Source organism: Crotalus tigris, unplaced genomic scaffold (assembly GCF_016545835.1).
Source record: "Crotalus tigris isolate CLP2741 ecotype Arizona unplaced genomic scaffold, ASM1654583v1 scf7180000019007.31208882:3723066, whole genome shotgun sequence".
Lineage (NCBI taxonomy): Eukaryota > Metazoa > Chordata > Lepidosauria > Squamata > Viperidae > Crotalus > Crotalus tigris.
The window spans coordinates 3,367,039-3,387,803 of record NW_024097321.1 but is presented as its reverse complement, the minus strand read 5'-3'; the positions used below and the strand labels follow the sequence as shown (position 1 = coordinate 3,387,803).

At 38.0% G+C, this 20,765-nt stretch overlaps 2 protein-coding genes across 6 annotated transcripts in view; both read right to left on the bottom strand.

Annotated features, from left to right (window-relative positions):
• The window catches only part of LOC120314813 (solute carrier family 22 member 2-like), a 37,347-nt gene extending 25,260 nt beyond the window's left edge, over nucleotides 1–12,087 (bottom strand). The window contains exons 1-2 of one of the 5 annotated variants that reach the window (XM_039358302.1): nucleotides 11,762–12,087; nucleotides 1,024–5,590 (exon numbers count right to left, since the gene is read on the bottom strand). In XM_039358302.1, coding sequence (XP_039214236.1) covers nucleotides 1,024–1,437 — 414 coding nt within the window. In that variant the 5' untranslated portion in view covers nucleotides 1,438–5,590; nucleotides 11,762–12,087. Of the gene's footprint in view, nucleotides 1–1,023; nucleotides 7,914–11,761 lie in introns of those variants that run through there. The other 4 variants (XM_039358303.1, XM_039358304.1, XM_039358300.1 and 1 more) reach the window with 4 other exon arrangements.
• A 2,098-nt stretch (nucleotides 12,088–14,185) lies between these two features.
• IGF2R (insulin like growth factor 2 receptor) overlaps nucleotides 14,186–20,765 on the bottom strand; it is an 83,679-nt gene continuing 77,099 nt past the window's right edge. The window contains exons 45-48 of the mRNA XM_039358248.1: nucleotides 20,561–20,747; nucleotides 19,209–19,361; nucleotides 18,318–18,387; nucleotides 14,186–15,946 (exon numbers count right to left, since the gene is read on the bottom strand). Coding sequence (XP_039214182.1) covers nucleotides 15,530–15,946; nucleotides 18,318–18,387; nucleotides 19,209–19,361; nucleotides 20,561–20,747 — 827 coding nt within the window. The 3' untranslated portion in view covers nucleotides 14,186–15,529. The remainder of the gene's footprint in view (nucleotides 15,947–18,317; nucleotides 18,388–19,208; nucleotides 19,362–20,560; nucleotides 20,748–20,765) is intronic.

Sequence of the window (20,765 nt, the reverse complement as noted above, 5' to 3'; positions counted from 1 at the left end):
ATAATTCAATCTTTTGCAAGTAACCAAATTTTGTTTTACTGGGCCAATTTCATTCCACATAGAAAGCTGACATTTCCACTCATTAAACTAAATGAGTATGCCAATGGTAAATGTCCCAAAAGATTAATAATTTAAATAATTATAAATAAATTTATTTATTTATTTAAATAAATATTATTTGAATTTAAATAATTTAAATTCTTGTCATTTAAAGCCACACAGTGCATGGTAACATTAATAGTATTAACTTACCTTGAACAAAATCCTAGTCTTTTAGATCCACTAAAAATTGAAGGGTTTTTTTTTTTTTTCAACTACAAAGGTAACCCTTGTAGGGTAGGCAAGGCAGGTTGTATGACGTGTGTGAGTTCTGGCACCTTTTTTTTTTTTTTTTTTACAAAAAAAGCACTGATTAGATCATTATCCCTTTGGAAGGGTATAGGAAAAGATGGAATACCCACTGAAATATAGCAAGCAAAAGAAGAAGAAAAGTCCCAATTAAGCTATGTCAGCAAATCTGGAGAAAATTGTGGCCAACAGACTGGAATAAATCAATCTACAGTCCAATACAAAAAAAAAAATTCACTATACAAACTGTCATTCAAAATTCTTAATTTTACATGCTAGCAAATAATGCTTGGGATCATTCAACACAAATTAGAGCTTCTTAAGACCATTCACTCCCTCTCAACCCTAAGAAGCAGGCAATAGTAAAGCATTTCCAAATCTTTTCAAGAAACTTGTAGGTATTAGTCCAGGCAGTTGCTGGGAGTAAACATTGAGTCAAAGGCACATGTACACATGCGCATGCACAACAGAGGAAAAGAGGGATAAATAAGTTTAGATTGCACTTTAAAATGTTTACAAATTCTAACCCGAGTATGCAGAATTCTCTATAGTAGCCATGGGGAAAATGCATTTATCTTTTTGCTGAATAAATCCAAGTGGGAAACCATGACGCAACAGATATTTTTAAAACAAAATCTTATAATCATTAGATTTGAAACAACTGCAAGACTTTACCTCAGTCACAATGGATATGATTGAAGCATCATAAAGCCAGCCATCTTGACAAGTGGTCACAAGGAGGCTCCTGTTCTCCTGACTGGTGAAGTCTTCCAGGGGATTTGTACAGCTCAGTTCACTTTCATTCCAGTTGATATTGTATCTCATGCATTGAGGGGTGAAAGTATCCTGTTTAGATGTCCCTTTTGGAACAGTGTGATTCAGTTCCTCTTCAAGAGTCCAGCCACACCGGTTGCTGAATTCAGTAACTCCTGGAGTCCAGCAACGGTGCTCTGGTGTAAACCCTAGAAAAACAACTCCTACATAGACTGGGGCAAAGACAGCTGAGAGAAAACAAACGAGAAAAAAGACCCTTTTCTGAAAGAAGTCAAATTCACCAATGTGTTCCAAAAGATCATCAAAGTCAGGCATTTTGGATGAAGCCTCGTTTAATTGCAATCCAGTATTTAATTGTACTGAGACGAGAGATGCTTATACAACAAGGAATTTAGCCACAAGATAAAGAGTTAATTTATGAATGATTAAGCCATCCATTGCAGCCTTTATAGATGTTTCACCAGAGGAAAGATAATCTCAGTAAGCTTCAAATATCTTTAGTGGCTTGTTTGACTTATTTAGCAGTCAGCCAGGTTTGGTAATAAACTTCTACGAAGGGTTCCAGAAATCATGATTTCACTGACTTGTTGTAGGTGAAAAATGAACAGGAACCAAATGAACAATCAGGATTTGTTCATGAATGCAAATATCAATGTGAACACTAGTAGTAGTCCAATCAGCAAATCTCTGGTGGAGAGCAAAGTCTCTTTCTCCTGCTTCCCAAAATATTTGTCCAGTGTTGGACACTGGAAATATTCTTGTATAATCACGTACTCTGCCTTCCATAGTACATTTCTTCAAGTGCTATCCCTAATTCACCCTGTAATGAATATTCTAGGAAAAAGCCATCATGAGTTAGACTGGCAATCTGGAGAGAGGTAGTGATTCTGTTACAATTTGACTTTCAGAGCTATTCAACAGAGCTATCGGCTACTTGTTAATACTCTAGATTAGTACAATTTTAAAATAATACCATTTCCATTATTATTTTTCAAAAGCCCAAAAACATATACAAAAATCACATACACACTGTACAATATTCACACTACGTGTTTGTATCTATATATATAGATAAACATGCACATATTTCTTAATAAGTATGTTTAGGATCCTAATTGATTAAGGGATCTTCTAACTTCCGAACTACTGAAGTCAGCAAAGACATGATGGATCTCCATTGCTTAATTTTCAACATTTTTCTTTAATACCTGCTAACAAATCTAAGTCATGCAATTTGAATTTCTACAATTGCAATCATACAACAGCAGACTGTAATAATTCTTTTTCCTAAAAAGTATCTTCATTGTTCATTATTGCATAATTTAGCACATCTTTCAAAAGCTCTCATAATATTTCATTTATTCACACATATGTTTCAAAGAATGTTTTCCCACATAATACCAGCTTAATATTAATTTCAGACATACTAATTAAACAGAAATGATTGTTATTTTAAAAATGTGTATGTATCTTAAAAGTTTTTCCTTACCCAACTTTCATTTAAACCCAGTTGTGGCCATGAATAACAAATACTGAATTTTTTCACCCTTTATAAAAAAAAATTCAAATCTAGCAGTCAAATTTATGCTATTTTCTAATTAGACAATATCCAGTTTGGCATATTTGTTTGTTTGACGCTAATTCCACAAAATGCATCATTTGTTTGTTTATTGCATTTGTATCCTGTCATATCTGTAAAGATTCTGAGTCGTTTACAATTAAAATCCAATGAAGTAAAAAGTAAGTAAAGCAAAAGTTTTAAAAAATCATGAATTGTATAGTGCCTTCACTAGATGACATTTGCCCAAACTATATCAGCTCATTCAGAGAGTTTAGGGGAGTTGAACTGGTAGCTAAGAGCCTTGGGAAAACAGACAGCTCTCATTTATACCCTTTACAACTTTCTCCCAAATTCTGAAAAACAGCCCTGATTCATGTTTTTGAAATTCACTGGCAAAATGGCTACATTTTGTTGCATGATTTGGGGCATTAAAAAAAAAAAAAGATTGGGGATGTTTTAGGTGCAGAAATGGGAATGATTGCTTCCTGAGGCCACCTGACCTCATTTTATTTTTATTTTTGGAAACAAAATCAGCTATTTTGCCTTAATTTTCACATTTCAGGGTATTGGGGGCCACGACACAGTTTGCAGATTGTACACCCCTCATTCAACGTGTTGATTAATTTTAACTTTATTCCAAGTGATGTCTTGTTTAAAAAAAATCAATTGTTTACCACTTAAGTTTTTATCATGAATGGTTGATAGGAACATGGATAGAATGTCATTGGAAGGGACATCCCTTGAAAGACTGCAATCCTGTCTCCCCATAGCTGACTTGTCTTTAAAACAAAGATACTCAGTTCTTTTAACCAATCTTTACAGGATTTTGTTTTCAAGTACTTTACCCCTCATCGTTCTTCTTTAGGCTGTTATGTTACTTTTTCACTTTTTTCCCTCCAATTAAAGTTGGCAAGCATATTTTCTCAGCTTTTATTCTCGAAAACAAAACTTCAAGTAAAAATGCAGCAGTTACTGATCATTTGCTATCCCTGTCGAAATATAGTTCTATTAGATTAAATTACAATATTATACATATCAAATTCATGTACATTGAAACGGCTGTGTAAAATGTATAAATGTATAATAAAATGTATGTCAATATACACATCTGTGAGAAACAGTTTGATTTATATAATTTTGTTGTAACTGTATTGCTCCTTTTTCCTTTGTCCTTTCATTTTTCTTTTCTCCTTATTATTTAGTCATAATCATAATTTAACTTGCAAATTAAATTTTATCTAAAACTTTATATTTCTACATTCAAAATTTCTTAGATGTAGAAAGAGAACGTTTTTAAAAAACAAACTTGGTTAGTTAAATCTACCTTGAATCAATAAGAAAATTGACAACCTTTTGCTTCTTTTAGAGGAAAACAATGTTAGGGGAAAGAGAGAAAGAAAGATTTTTGATCTGCTGTTAGATACTTACCTGTCTGAGCAGTTTCTGATGTCCGATGGTAATTCCTTTCTTAAAGTTTAGACGATTTCTTTCCCCCTTCCACTTACTTTACACGGATATTTCTGCAACTAAACTGAAGCAGTAATTTGAATTGCTTCCATTAGAAAATGGAAGACTGTACATTTAAAACTATTTACTTTTCAACCAAGTTTGACTGTTTGGCTGAGTCAGGGAGAATTGCAGGGTCAAGGTATGAAGAGAGCTGCAATCTGGCTTGTTTGTTCAGTTGTGTGGGTATGAGTGCTTATGTTCAAGAGATGGGAGAAAGAGGGACCTTTTTTTTAGCAGCAGAGATTCCTACTGGTTAAGGCGGTGGTGGTGGTGGGGGAAACGCGATATATATTTTTGCCAATTTCACAGTCTCTGCAGCACCTCCCATGCTGGGTCAGAGAGTCTGTCATAACCCTGGAGTACATTTGTAAGAGACCCAGAGTGAATGAAAAGGTAAATTGAGAAAATCATCTTCCTCCCAATCTGCAGGTAGGAAAATTTCATGATTATCATTGTTGTTGCTGTCTTTCGGACACACTCAATTCCGTCAATGTCCTTCCTAAAATTCAGTCATCAGAATTGGATGCCATATTTTAGATATTTCCTGACCAACACAAAGTAGAAAGCAGCTATTACATCTCTTGATTTTGATCCTGTGCTTATGATGTTGCAGCTTAGAATTGCATCTTTTTTTAAAAAAAAAACCTGAATATTGTATTTAACTCATGTTCAGCTTGCGAGTTATTAAAATACCCAGAACCATTATTCATGTACTGCTGCCCACTATGGTTTTCCCCACTTGTACCATCTGATTTTTCTTTCATGCATGCATTTGTCCTTCTTGAAATGTAGCTTGCTGGTTTTTGCCCATTGTATGACCTTGTCAAGGTCCTCCTGAATCTTGATATTATTCTCTGTTGTTTGCCATGCTATTTTTGTGTCATCTGCAAATTGATAATCATATTTTCTAACTCGTCATCCAAATTATTTAAGAATATGATCAGAGCCTAGAATGGAACTGGACTGGAATTCAATTCAATTCTAGCCTGAAGTTGAGTCACTGATGTACTAGTATGATTGTTCAAGCTGTTTTATACCCAACTAATAGCAATTTAGAATCAATTTGTTACAATGGTTACAGCATCATGCTAAAAACCACGATTCTGTGATTTTTAGTCCTGTCTTCGGCACAACGCCAGCTGGGTGACTTTGGGCCAGCCACTCTCTCTCAGCTCTAGGAAGGGGACAATGGCAAGCCACTTCTGAAATCTTGCCAACAAAACTGCAGGGACTGGTCCAGGCAGTTGCCAGGAGTAAACACTGACTTGAAGACGTACACACATATACAGTGATAGCATTACCCAGTCCACATTTTACTCTTATCTATCAGAGTTTCAGGAGAAAATGGTAAATGCAGAATATGCCACCATATTCTGTTGGTCAGCAAAACTGGTCAATCTGTTGAAAAAAAGATCAGGTTATTTGGTGTGGAATATTTAGTTGGATTATCACCATAGAAATTCATTAAAGGCCTTGGACCTAATTTCAAGTACTTCTATTCTAAAAATTGTTTAAAATAGAAAACTACTAAAAATCCAATGTTGTACAACATAAATATAATCTGAAGACCAGTGAATAGCAGATTGGCTCATCTACCTATCAGATTCACAAATAATTAGTGTTGTTTTTCATTTGACATGATTCCTTTTGCCATAAAGCCATATCCACAACTTCAGATTATTACCTCAGTCTATATTTCCGAAGGCTATCGATTAGCTCTGTTTCCAATACTCATGGAAATGCTTCCAAATATTTGAAGCTATACATTATTTGCTAATTTTACATTGTCAGGGGAAAAAACTTGTTAAAGAGAAACAAGAGACAACACAAAACAAAATTCTCACTTTAGGATCTAGAGGTTTATTTAAATTTGACATACAATTCAGTACTTACATTTCAACAACTTATTGCAATAAGAACCAAATGGACAGCAGTCATTAAGTGTGACAGATGGGCCAGGAGGCAACACCCAAACCTTTGAAGCAGGCTTTATACCTTAACGTTGTGCCCACCTCTAGCATTCTGGTGCCACCCAATAGCCATCCCATTTCTCTTTGTCAGGACTTAACTCCGGGTCAACTCCCCTAGAACTGACCACTGCGTTAGTTCTTTATTCTTATTCTGTTGTACTAGTTACTGAGCCAGTTACTGTTGTACTAATTTCCTGTTCTTCCTTGTCCTTGCTCTGACCACTACTTTCCTCACTACCATTTCTACTCATGTCGTTGTACCCATGAACAAGGCTCAGTTCCTCAATTCCTATGCTATCTGGTTCCACACTCTGTTCTTGTGAAAATGTGTGCCAACCACAATCTTTCACCCTCTACTGCAAAAGTCACAGTTCTTCCTTTTACTAAGTATGTCTCAGCAGACACCGGTCTTTATTTTAATAGACTATCAAAGAAATATGTTTGATTTATACAGAAAGAATTATTAAGATATTTTTTTTCCTTTCACAACATCTGGATGAATTTATGACCTTCTAGATCAGGAGTGTCAAGCTGCCAGCTCGTGGGCTGGTTGCATCATGTGGTGGCCACACCCACCCCAGCTCCGGCAATGCGAAAAAAGTCGTGATACGTTGCGACACATCACATGACACGGCGAGTTTGACACCTGTGTTCTAGAAGTTACTGCCTCCAATCTGTTCTTCAATTTTTTCCCCTTCTTTGCAGTAAATATCAAAAAGATGGGAGAAGCAACAGTAAGATATGGGAGGTTTATATGTGGACATTGACATCATCCAGATCTCCCATTAAATTATATGAATAAAGAATCATTACACCACAAAAAATCCTCCATACTAATAATTTATAGCATCACCCAACCATCCTTATGATGATATAACTCATAATAGACCCATAGAATGTAACAGTTGTATGGGACCTTAGGGATCTAAACAAATGCAGGAATTCATTACTGTTACCCCATAAATATGAGTACAGGGACATTCTACAGTAGCAAATATTTTATCTTATGGCCCAGAGACCTCAGAAGTCTCCAATGTACTAATAACACTGACCTGCCACTTCCTAGATGATGACAGCCTCCTGTTTCTACTTTCTATATTAAGGTAAATCAAATAGATACATCTATCAAAGGTCAATCATTGTGGAAACACATCAGGATTAATCAAGAAGGGTTTTTCATATGGGAATTCTTTCAACGGTTATTGCAAAGGAATGTGGGGAAAAAATAGGAAAATAGGTATCTCTGTTAAAAATTGACACTTATCTGCTATGGGCTAGGCTACCTGCTTTTTCAGGCACCACTTTTTAAGTGGGAATTTATTCACAGATTTAGGAAAGATTATGTGCTCTCCTAATTTCTTAAGTGATGGGGAAGCTGGAGAGGCAATGCTGACTATTCTATGTTTTCTTTGGCTGGGAGAACTGCTTGTGTTATGTTTTGCAATTGTAAGTTGCTGTTGTTGTTTTATTTGAAATCAGATGGGGATTGCAAATAGGAAGAGAGAAGCAGCAGCTCCCATTGCATAAGCTAAATACTACTCAGCTCCCAGCAGATTTGGCCCTATAGATTTCTACTTTTAGTATCCTCAGAAGACTATTAGAAACTTTACCTCCATCACTGAGAACTATTCTCCTCTGACTATAGGTAGTCCTTGACTTACAACCAAAATGTATGTTATTAAATGAGAATTTGTTGAGTTTTGCCCTATTTTACGACATTTCTTGCCACAGTTGTTAATTGAATCACTGCAGTTGATAAGTTAGTAACCTGGTTGTTATGTGAATCTGGCTTCCCCATTGAATATGCTTGTCAGAAGTTCACCAAAGGGGATCACATGAGCCTGGGACATAACAATGGTCATAAGTATGAATCAGTTGCCAAGCATCTGAATTTTCATAAATGATCATGGGGCTGCTGCAAAGGTTGTAATTGTAAAACTGTCATAAGTCACTTTTTTTCAGTACTGTTGTAACGTTGAATGGTCACTAAATGAACTGCTGTTAAGTCAAGGAGTACCTGTACTGTAACAGTGGATTTTCTGAGCCAGGGTCAGCATATCAGAATTAACGCAGAAGCCTTTTTAATACAGGACATGTTTGTATTTGCAGAGAAATCCCCGCACAAACACTGCACAAGGTACTTTGCATGTAAACAACCAGTGTGGAAATATGCATCACACAACATAGGCCGAAAGAGTGGGGCTCTTCTTTATCATGATTGCCAAAATAAAAATAAAAATAAAATGCTGGCATAGATCAGAGAAAGAGACTTAAATAGTATAAGCTTTAAAATAGACTTACCTGGTTTTTTTTTTAAAAAGAAGAGACTCCACCTTCCCCTTCCAAGAGAAAAACATGCAACCTTGCTCTGTGTCTGATGTGGTTTCCCCAATTTCTTGGTCGTCACTCCATCTTTGGGCTTTCACCCAGCTCCATCATCAAGAAAGAGTCACCGCCCATAAGGCATTGCCTATCTATGCTTTAGGACAGCGGTTCTCAACCTGTGGGTCGCGACCCCATTTGGGTTCGAACGACCATTTCACGGGGGTCGCCAAACAATGCAGTCCGCCATTTTTCCCCCCTTTTCCTTAGCTGTGCTATCCCTTTTATTCTATTGGCTTTTGAAAGCCAATAGGAATCGTCCAGGCTATCTCTGCCCTGCTGAGCCCGCCAAAAGTCCCAGTCTGCAAACGGTGCTGCAAGTTGTCTGCAGCGAAGGCGAGCTGTCTGGAAGCTTCCACCCTTCCCTGCTGAGCAATGTAAGTAAAAGAGGGCCAGGGACGGGAGGTGGGAGGCCGGCGGGCACAAGGAGGATTGCTGGCATGCGTGGGGCCCGGCAGGTGCCTTACCTCCCTTGGCCCAGCCGGTGGTCATCCTGCACCGTTGCTGCCCCTCGCCAGCTACGCCTCGGCTGGCGCAGGGGGTGGCACCACGCATACGCAGTGCTCCCAGGCAGGGAAAGTCCTTGTCTTACAACTGGTTGGGTAGTCCTCAACTTACGACCGGTTGGGTAGTCCTCGACTTACGACCGGTTGGGTAGTCCTTGACTTACGACCAGTTTAGGTCATGGCATTAAAAAGGTTGAGAACCATTGCTTTAGGAGGATGCATCAGAGCTGCAAAATCACATTTCCCAGGCTTTCTCTGAAGGAGAAAAGCTAATCCAGAGGCACTATAGCTTGGCCTAGTAAAAATGGTTTCAGCTTGCTAAACAGGACTGGCCTGATGCAATGAAGCACAATTATAGCAACAGGTTATACAGCTTGATAAAGCCGAAGGGGAACATTTATTAAGAGTTGTGAGAACGCTTATGGACATTTTGTCTGCTATGATTAGACAAGACAAAGGGGGCTCTAGGTGCCGAGGGAGGGGTGCTGTTGCTATGGGACATCATTATCTGACCAAATTCTGTTAAGTTGCTTCTCCCTCCTTGCCAAATGAGCCGAATGGTGTATTTTCCCTCTGTGCAGTTACAATAAACTTGGCTCAAAGTGGGGCCTCCACTTATTAAAAAGAGTAAGGGGCTTGTTTTTCCTCTTTATCTCCTAATGAGAAGTGAGAAGTGGAAGGTATGTTCCCAGAGTGCTGTGGTTAAAAATTAAACCACGATTATCAAATTATTTTTGTAAGGAGGACACTGGAAAAGGACAGGTTCCTCAAGATTAATCTCTATTATATATAAGCTATTGACACTCTGCTACAGAGCTACTTGGTTTTTCAAGCACCTCTTTTAAAGTAGAAATGTACTCAACAGATTTATGAAAGATTGTATGCTGTCCTAATTTTTTAAGTGGTGGAGAAGATGGAGAGACAATGCTGGCTTGTAGTAATCACTCCTTAGTCATTGAAGGGTGCAAAGAAATGGCCACCTTCTACGTAGCCTTTTATTATATATAGAGGTTTACAAATAGCAAAAGTTACTGCATGGCAATAGCAGTTCATTGGCTAAAATCCTTTACCAATCCTCAAGAGTAAAAAGCTAGAGGCCATAAACAGGGAAACTTGTTGTTCCACCAGCCAGCCTTATCAAACTGGCAAGATCACACAGACCTGCGTACTTTCACGTCACCATGGTGATGTGAGGGGGGGGGGAGAAGATAGATGCATAGCAAAGGCACAAGCGTAGGGGGGCGCAGTTTTCCGCACACGACTTTCGCCTGTCTCTCACCTCTACATCTCACTCCTTTTTGTTTTGTTAGACGAAATATCGCCATAAGCAGGGTTAATAAAAGGATTATAATCAGGAGAGGAGCATCCTTGTAGTTGTTAATATAGGGCCAAAACTTGACCCTAGGCAATATGAGAGAGGATCTACTGGGATTTAAAGCTCTAATACATATATTGCAAAATGAAAGAAATACATTACATAAACAGCACCCATAAAGATCCTAAGGCACCAATTTTCAAATCAGAGGCCAAATTGTGTAAAATTTATTTGCCGAAACTGCATAGGTGAATGTCAAGTTTCAGATTCACTCCACTCTTCTCAGATTACAATTCCAAGCAGAGGAAAAAAAATTTTTAAACGAACAGTTCCCCCCCCCCTCCTTCCTGTCTCTGGCTCTTTAAGCAACGCAGCCAGCCGAAAGAGACGGGGGGGGGGGGAAATCTCACCACCAAAAAATAGTTTAATCTCCTTCATATATATCTTTCAATAAATTCTCTCATACATTCTCCATGAAATTCTTCTCATACAAATATTTATTATTATCATCACAGTTAGGGAGAAAATGGGTGGGTTTTGAAGGCTAACACACACTTCAACAAATTAACTCATTCAATTCCATACTGACTGTTTGCATAAAACCATTCCACATACAATTATTTCATTTCATACTTTCTCCAGGCAAACCATATATTCTTAGCAAGGCCTTTTTGTATTGTTGTTATCAGAGAGGGCTTTCAGCCTCTTCCAAGTCTTGGAATAACACAGAACAACACAGACAAACGTATATACACAAATACTGTTACAACAACATTTATTTAGACATATAACTTGTCCTGCAAGAAGCGAGAAAAATGACAAGGTGATTTCAACCAAAAAGTGGTTTTGAGGGCCCTAATCATCTCCCATTTTTCTCACCATTCCAAGCCCAAGCATAATGTTCTGAGTGGCCACACACACACACATAACACAAAGCACAACCAGGCATTTGTCTGATGGTTAACTTAATATATTGCAAAGTTCCAAAGCATTCCGATTGCTCAAAAGACTTTGTTCTGAGGGAGTAAATTTTGATTTATGTCTCAACTAATAAAGCAAAGAATTAGTCTCTTCAGAAGAAGCTGAAAATCCAATTAAAGATGTTTTTAGAAGGAATAAATTTTACTTAGTTGATGGGTCCATTTTTTCCTCCCTTTCTGACAGGAGTGAACACTATAGATGTAATACTGAAGCCCAAGGTTCAAGATGTAATTTATGCTCTATCTTTTAGCCTAAGCGTCCGATGCTCAGGATTCGAAGAACACTGTTTTCTTATCTCCCCAATCAGCTTCCTTATGTTCGTTTCAAGCGTGGCCAGGCCTGATTTCTGTAGCAGGAATCTGAACTCCTGTACATGCTTTTGCTGAGGGTGAGATAATTTACAGCCCATACTTACTCGCTGAGGGGTCTCGTAAGACGAAAGTGCACCTAGGGGTGTTCCACATGATGGTAAGTATGTTGGCAGCTGCTTCTTCCCGTAGGGGTCCCAAAACATCCCTGCTGAGGGCGCCAGCTGTAGTAATCACTCCTTAGTCATTGAAGGGTGCAAAGAAATGGCCACCTTCTACGTAGCCTTTTATTATATATAGAGGTTTACAAATAGCAAAAGTTACTGCATGGCAATAGCATTTCATTGGCTAAACTCCTTTACCAATCCTCAAGAGTAAAAAGCTAGAGGCCATAAACAGGGAAACTTGTTGTTCCACCAGCCAGCCTTATCAAACTGGCAAGGTCACACAGATCTGCGTTCTTTCACGTCACCATGGTGATGTGAGGGGGGGGGAAGATAGATGCATAGCAAAGGCACAAGCGTTGGGGGGCGCAGTTTTCCGCACACGACTTTCGCCTGTCTCTCACCTCTACACTGGCTGTTTTAGGTTTTCATTGGCTGGGAGAATTGCTTGTATGTTTTCCATTCGCAAGTTGTTTTACTTGAGATCATATGTTGACTGCGGGGTGGGGGATGGAAGAAAGAAACTCACATTGGGTGAGCTGACTATTGCCCAGCTCCCAGCAGATTTGCCCCCATAGACTTCTTCTTACTGTCCTCAGAAACTCCACCTCCCTCACTGAGAACTATTATGCTCTATTTGCCTCTTGTTTCAACAATAACTTTTCCAAGTGATAGCACTTTTGTACCGTAGTTGAGTTTGGCCCCATTTTATGACCTTTCTTGCCGCAGTTGAATTATTGCAGTTGATAAGTTAGTAACCCGGTTGTTAAGTGAATCTGGCTTCCCCATTGACTTTCCTTGTCAGAAGGTCGCAAAAGGTGATCACGCGACTTTGGGACACAGCAACACTTATAAATATGAACCAGTTGCCAAGCATCCAGATTTTGATCATGTGATCATGGGAATGCTGCGAAAGTCATAACTGTGACCTTTTCAGTGTCATTGTAACTTCGAACAGTCACTAAATGAACTGTTGCAAGTCAAGGACTACCTGTATCCTACATGCATACCCATAGCCCTCCCAAAGAAATTTCTGGAATTCAGAATCTAGTACTGAATGGTCCAATTGGCCAATCTGTAGCTCAGTGCATTGGGCAAGTCAAGCTTGTGTGATTAAGTTTATAATTCAATAGGTTGCATGAACGCAGTTAGGCTGAGTAAACCTAAGATAATGTGGTGCAAGTGTAACATACTCTAGAAAAAATAGGTACGATACAAATTAAAATGGGGTCAACTTGTCTTTCTTGAGGCTTCTACCTACTTAAGCACTGCTCAAGGGAAAAAAAGCTTATTCTAATGCATGTTGTTATTAAAAAAAACATCTCTGTCTTAGACCTATGGCAGGGGTAGGCAGCCTTGGCTCTTTTTTGACTCATGGGCTTCAACTCCCAGAATTCCTGAGCCAGCATGGCTGGCTCAGGAATTCTGGGAGTTGAAGTCCATGAGTCAAAAAAGAGCCAAGGTTGCCTATCCCTGACCTATGGTAACTCTAAACCAGTGGTTCTCAACCTTTCTAATGCCGTGACCCCATAATACAGTTCCCCATGTTGTGGTGACCCCCCAACCACTTATACATCACCGGGTGCCAGGGGCGTGGCCAAAGGGAGAAAAAATGGCGGACAGCCTTGTTTGGCGATCCCCGTGAAATGGTCGTTTGACCCCAAATGGGGTCCCGACCCACAGGTTGAGAACCACTGCTCTAAACAGTACTTACGTTTAAAGGCAGCTTTGCAGTTTTAAATCTAAAAGTATAAGAGCTGTGGTGGCGCAGTGGTTAGAATGCAATACTGCAGGCTACTTCTGCTGACTGCCAGCAGTTTGGCAGTTCGATTCTCACTGGCTCAAGGTTGATTCAGCCTTCCATTCTTCCAATGTCAGTAAAATGAGGATCCAAATTATTGGGGGGCAATATGCTGCCTCTGTAAACCACTTAGAGAGGACTGTAAAGCACTGTGAAGCAGTTTATTAATTTAAGGGCTATTGCTATAATGAATATTGCACGACAGTTATGCAGACCTGTAAGTTTCTGTACTACTTTCTGCAGCCCCTTATAATTTTAATTCTGCCTTTGCATGACTGTTTTCTAAGTTCTACCTTAGTGACCTTCATATAACATGAAAAGTTCAGCAATTTATTTACTATAATTTTATGCTGACAACCTTCCGGCATCTCTGCCATATCAGTATTTGACATGAGCCTTTTCGTATTATCTCTCTTTCACCCATTTTAACATCTTCATGGTTCACCATCAGTATTTTGTAAGTTATTTGCATTCTGCATTAAGGACTTTGTAAAGGTTTGGCTCTTGCTTGTTTGAAAACCCAATAGACATGTAAAGGCATGAAAAAAAAAGTACTATACAAATTCTTACAGAAACATAATTTAGCTTTTATTTATTGAAATTCTTTAAACACTTTGCTACATCAAATCCAGGTACCCAGTGGAAGCCAATTTTAAGTACTCCAACATGAACAAGACAAGGAATGAAGGAAGAGCCTCTGGTCAGCCTAAATACTGGTGCACAGTTCTTAGAAACTCATGTGTTATCCATGAGCCTCTTAAAAAGCACTAAGATGCTAAATACTGCAAGAAGAACCTGTACCATCTTTCCTTTACGGTTAATTGTTGCAGCATATAACAATGATCAAGGAATTTGGTGATGATATCCAAAGAGTTTTACCTTTCAAAGGAAATGCACCTAGTACCAAAACCTTAGTGTACTTCTTTGTTCTGCAAGCCTGTGACTCTAAAGCAGCCATAAAAATTTGCAGGGCAATAAAGCTGATACTATAGTTTGATTTGGAATTAGTTGGCAATTTCCTAAGAAGGAAAAAAAATTATTTAAGCTTCTGATGAGAGACAGCATTCGAAAAAGGTACATGTGTTTTTTCATCACAACAACAGTTGAAGAGAAAAAGCTACAAGCATTAGTATCTAACCTGAAAGGGTCTTTGGGAAAGGGTATACTCTTATTATTTTTTGCCCAGCTAATATTGAAGGATAGCACTGGGTTGGTATACCAACAGTCTTCTAAACACTGATGAACGACATTATATAACTGGTACCAAAACAGACTTAACATGCAAAGGACAGCCACCGCTCAAGGCTAAAGCTATAGGATTTATACCTTCCAGCTAAAACATTTTTCAAATCAAAACAAATTATTTTAATAGAATAAGATTACAGCAATCAAATATACAGGCGAATTCAAGATACAGACCAGCTCCAAGATGTACACCAAAGAAACCTAACCTTATGAGATGGATGAATCTACAGAAGAAAATACCCTGCCTGCAGGAAGAACACATTGCCTAACTTTTTTTTTTTCCAGTGAACCTGAGTAGTGAGAGCAATAAATATAAAGAGTGTTAAAATGCAAGTCTCACAATGAAGCGGAAAGGACTTCATTTAGATTTGAGCCCATCATTGTAAAATACGATACAGTTTCTAAAACCTTCCAAGGGATATGTATGAGTGTTCTAGCTAAGGAGAATTACCTTTATTTCATTCCCTGAATGCTAGAAACCCAGCCATCACCAATCATTGTAAACAATTAGGACTGACCTTCCTACCCTTCTCTTGAAACAATCCCTTGCTAAAGACATCTGCAACTCAAGTCTTCATTTTTGGTTGGAAGTATTTTGCTGTCCCACCTTAATATATTTAATATACATATACACATAGGGAATTTTAATTAGGCACAATTGCAGGTTAAATGTTCAACAAGTCCTCATCGCTATCATCATGGTATGATGCAGTGTTCATGGAGTTCTGTAGATCTTCATGACCAAAAGCAGGGCCGGTTTTGCTATTCTTCCTTCCGTTAGGCAGAGGAGTTTTACCACTGCTTGAAAGCTTATGAGCTTTGTTATGATAAGGCCTTCTAGTGCTGCTCAAGCCTCTTGAATCAACATCTCTTGCTGAATGAATCTTCACTTCTGGTATTGTCAATACTTCATCCTCACTGTCCATGTCATCCACCGGAAGGGACATGAGGGTATCTGACATGGCTGCCTTTCGTGATACGTGGCCATTTATGTGTGCTTCGTTTCCGGAGCTGTGATTTGGTGTCGCTAATTCTTCCATGAGCCATTCTGTTTCATTCTCATTTACTTCTTCAGTATTTATCTGTTAAGTCCAAGGGCACACAAGTAGTGAATGGTATTTTAAAAAAAAAATTCATTCAGTTTACTGAAAACCAAGGTAAATCTGATTTTGGATAAATGGAGTTCAGCAAAATATGTTCAATTCTTTTACTAGAGAGAATCAGGAACAAACAATGGGAAAACCTTTGCCTGAGATCTTGAAAAGCATCTGCTGAGGTTATATGGATCCTTGAGCAAAGAACACAGTGCTTTATGGAGCACTTCAGTGGTGCTCAAACATCTGTGAACCCCTCTGAATGTTCAACAGTTTTGGAAAAATATGACCTAAAACATGACGTATTCATCACACAAGTCCTGAAACTAGATAAAGAAAGCCCAATTAAACAAATGAGTTTTACTATACTTGTTCATATATCTATTGAAGAAAATTATCCAAAACTACATATTTCTGTGTGGCAAAAGTATGTGAAGCTCTAGGAATATAAGTTCACTTGAAGGAGAAATTAAGAGTGATGGCAATCAGATGTGAATGTGGGAAGTCTTTCCTTAAAGAACAGAATTCTGGGTATCCACTATCTAGGTCTAATCTGTACAACATAATCTGACATGGAAATATGTCATGGCTTGAACAAAGGAGACTTCTAAAGTCCTCTGAAAAACGGTTGATTCTCACCAGGCTAGAAAAGATTACAAGGCTATTTCCAAAGGGTTTGGATTCCATCAATCCAATAAGGCAGATTGTGTACAAATGGAGGCAGTTCAACTCTATATCTATCTTCCCCAGGTGTGTTTGATCCACTAAGATCACACCAAGAGCAAGGTGTGGGAGCTCTCAAAGGATAATGTTTTAGAAACTGAAGATCTCTTTTTCATTGATAAATGTCAACATTCGTGAAACCATCATAAGGAGAACAAATGAAGAACAATGGTGTGCAGTATTGCAAGGAGAAAGTCACTACTCTCCAAAAAGAATACTGCTGCCCATCTATACTTTGCAAAAGACCTGAAAACTATTGGAAGAACATTCTGTGGATGGATGAGACCAAAAGAGATTTTTTTTTTTTTTGCCTTGAATGAAAAACATTCTGTTGGTAAAAGGCAAACACTGCATTCCAGCTTAAGAACCTTGTCTCATCTGTGAAATACGGTGATGGCAATATCATGGTTTGGGCCTGCTTTGCTGCCTTTTGACTAGGATGCCATTATTGATGGAACTATGAATTCTGAATTATTGTATGGCCAAAATGACAGGATATCTGTCCCAGAATTGAAACTTAAGAGAAAGTGGATCATGCAGCCATTACAAACAGCTCAAAAACACACAAGTCATAAAACCAAAGAATGATTAAATCAAAAGAAAGTTAATGTATTGAAATGCCCAAGTCCAAGTCCAGACCTTAATCTAATAGAAATGTTGTGGAAGAACCTGAGAGAGAGCAGTTCATGCAAACAAGCCCACCAACATTTCTGCATTGAAGCTATTCTGTATGAAGGAATGGACTAAAATTCCTCTAAGCTGATGTGCAGGACTGATCAACAGTTATCAAAAATGTTTAGTTGCAGTTATTTCTACCCAAGGAAAGCATACCAGTTACTGAAAGCAAAGGTTCACATACTTTTGCCAAACACAAATAAATAGCTTTGAATCATTTCTCTCAATAAATAAACATATATGTTTTCGGCTTATTTATTTAATTGGGTTTTCTTTATCTGGTTTTAGGATTTGTATGGAAAAAAGATTGTGTTTTACATCAAATTTAGGCAGAAATATTGAAAATTCAAAAGGATTCCCAAAGTTTTACGCACCGCATTATTTGATTAAATACTAGCAGCTTTGTTCCTACAGAAAAGAGTTTAGTTGTTTTCTACAGTCAGGATGAGAAAGCTGTTGCCTTCGCTTGCTAAGTATATCTTCTAAGAACTTGGCATGGACACTGATAGGATGGCTTATGTTTATAGTTCAGAAATACCCCAGGGGCCAGCAGTTCCACGAAGTGATCTAGAGAAATAAACACCTCTTCTTGAACAAATCTGGCTGCTTCTCCATTTGGCACTTATTCTTTTGAAATGACACACAGCTATGCTTTCAATATTTACCCCCAATTGTTCAAACATGAAGCTTTGAATGAATGGAAATATTTTTATACAGTTCTTCCAAATACTGAACAATAGGAGAAAACGGAAAGCTATCAATAAATAATTCTTAGTGAATGTATGACAGATTTTTTAGTTTGTAAAATTCATCCAGTTATTTATACTTGATGCTTATGTATAATTAAGTACTGTAGCGCTAATTTTAAACAGGGTATAGTTCTGCACACAGTATAGTTATGACTATAATATAGAGCTATAAGCAGAATATTTGATACACTTATATAAATACAATAAAATACCTTAGTATATTTATAAGAAACATTTGATGATCTCCGACAGCAATTGACTATCTTCTGCTTCATAGATTCTCTATGAAATAAAAAATTAATGTTACACATTTTATATTCTGAGGTAACTTATCTACAAGTTTCCGTATCTTCTCAATAAAACAAGCCATCAAGTTGCAAATAAAACTGGAAAAAGAGGGATACCATATTTGGGGGGGGGAAAGGAAGCAAGCACACAGGTCAAGGAATAGCACTGCAGACTTTGAAGAGGACCCTGATAGCAGATTAGAGGCAGGAGGCAGTTTGGTTACAGTGGATGACAAAAGTGGGAAAGAGATGTTACTAGTAGTGAAGTTTTGACTTCAATAGCAATTTCCAAAGATGTCTGTAGACATTAGTTCTTTCAAAACTACTTGTGCTTGGTTAAAAAAAATGAGGTGTGGTCTGCTATCAGAATATTGGCCAGTATTATTTGTTGTGTGCTGCTACTAGAGCTATGTTGGCACAGTAGTTATTGCAGGCTAATTCTGCTGACTGTTGATTGCCAGCAATTCAGCAGTTTGAATCTCACCGGCCCAAGGTTGACTCAGCCTTCCATCCTTCTGAGGTCAGTAAAATGAGGACCCAGATTGTTGGCGGCAATAGGCTGGCATTTGTAAACCACTTAGAAAAGGCTTTAAAGCACTGTGAAACGGTATATAAGTGTAAGTGCTATTGGTATTGCTACTATCCTATAAGAATAGTAATATGTTTAATGAAGAAACAGCTCTTGCACAGTTTTATGGATGTTGGACATGTTGTTTTCAACGACACTCCAAGCTTTCTGGATTTAACACTTTTCCAAAATGTTATATTGGGGAGGCATTGCAAAAGCAAACGTCTGAGCATTCTTTTCAGTCCTACCTTCTTTCTTTTTTGTAAAGTAACAGGATCACAAGACATGCTGTGAGAATCACAAGGAGCAAACTCAATAATGCTCCAACTGCTTGGCTTCTTCCTGAAAGGCCTTTAGGAAAATCTTCCACATAGTTTCCATCATTTGTTGTTTCAGAGCTTCTGCAAATGATTAAAGAAATGGGAGTTTGAATTCAGAAAGTGTCATCTGCTCTGCAAAAGGAGCCCTCCACATATTACTTATTCTCTCTGTTCTGTTGCAGACTAGGTTTCTTTGATCCTTGGAAAGGTTTCTTTGATCCTTGCAAGGAGACAAGTTAGCCTCACTCTGAGTACATATTTCTATTGCATTTCCTGGACTCAGTTCATCAATGACACTTGCAGATTTTTAATTAATTAAATTCAATGATATCCAAAAACTTTGCTAAATTACCCTATTTTGAAACAAGTTGTTAATCATTTTCAAACAATGTATTTGAAAATGATTAACAACCATGTTCAAATACATTCCTGGAAATGGAATGAGCTGTAATTATAACTCATTTTAAAAATTAATTATTTTAATCCTCCCATTTCAGAGCAGATTAATCAACTTCCAACCAAACAAGCAAAATTTCCCAGCGTTGTTTTTTCCCCCCCAATATAGCTAAAGTCAGTTATCTATTCAATTCTCCAAGTTCAAAAGGGTGCTAAGGTTAGTGCTATATACACAACTCTGAATGACAACTATTTGAATTCATGTTTTGTATGTTATATTCCACTTTATTCTTCATGATGGTCACATTTGAGTCAAACAACTGGAAAAGGCAATATCCATTAAATCAGGGGCGCCAAACTCATCACGTGACATGTCGCAACATATCGTGACTTTTTCCCCATTGCCGGAGCTGGGATGGGTGCAGTTTCGGCATGACATATCCGGCCTGCGGGCCGGCAGTTTGACACCCCTGCATTAAATCAATCCTTCAGGTTTAGTAACAAAAAATAAAATTGTTGAAATCATCAATGGACTGGGTGAGGATGAAAAAAATGAAATTCAATTCAGGTAATATTGTAGTTTGGGGATGGGGATTTAATCTGTTTTCATGGGGTTGCATTTCTCTCAATAGATTTATAGCTGAATGTAATCTCTGATCTAGACTAAATCTGTCCAGAAGAAGCTGCAACTTGAAGTAAACATCGGGACAAATTTAATCTAATAAAAATTATCAATGTTCTGTTCAGATCCCAATAATATTTTTGTACTTTTTTGCACTTTAAAACTCCATATATCTATATCTGTCTCACATACATACATAATTTGAGAATGCTATTTTCTGTAGGGGTAAGAATTAATAATTATTCTCATGAAATTTACTTACACCAACTGGCAAACTGCCGAGGTGTACCAGGTGAATAGGTACTGGCAGTCCATTGATTCATGAAGAAATTTTGGGATGCCTTCTTCAGCATCTTTATCACAGTGGAAGACAATAGTTGAGGAGGCAGATTTGTTGGTATCTCTGCCACATGTGGAGTCAGAGAAGAACACGAGATCCAAAACATCATCTGCACAGGAAGAAAACA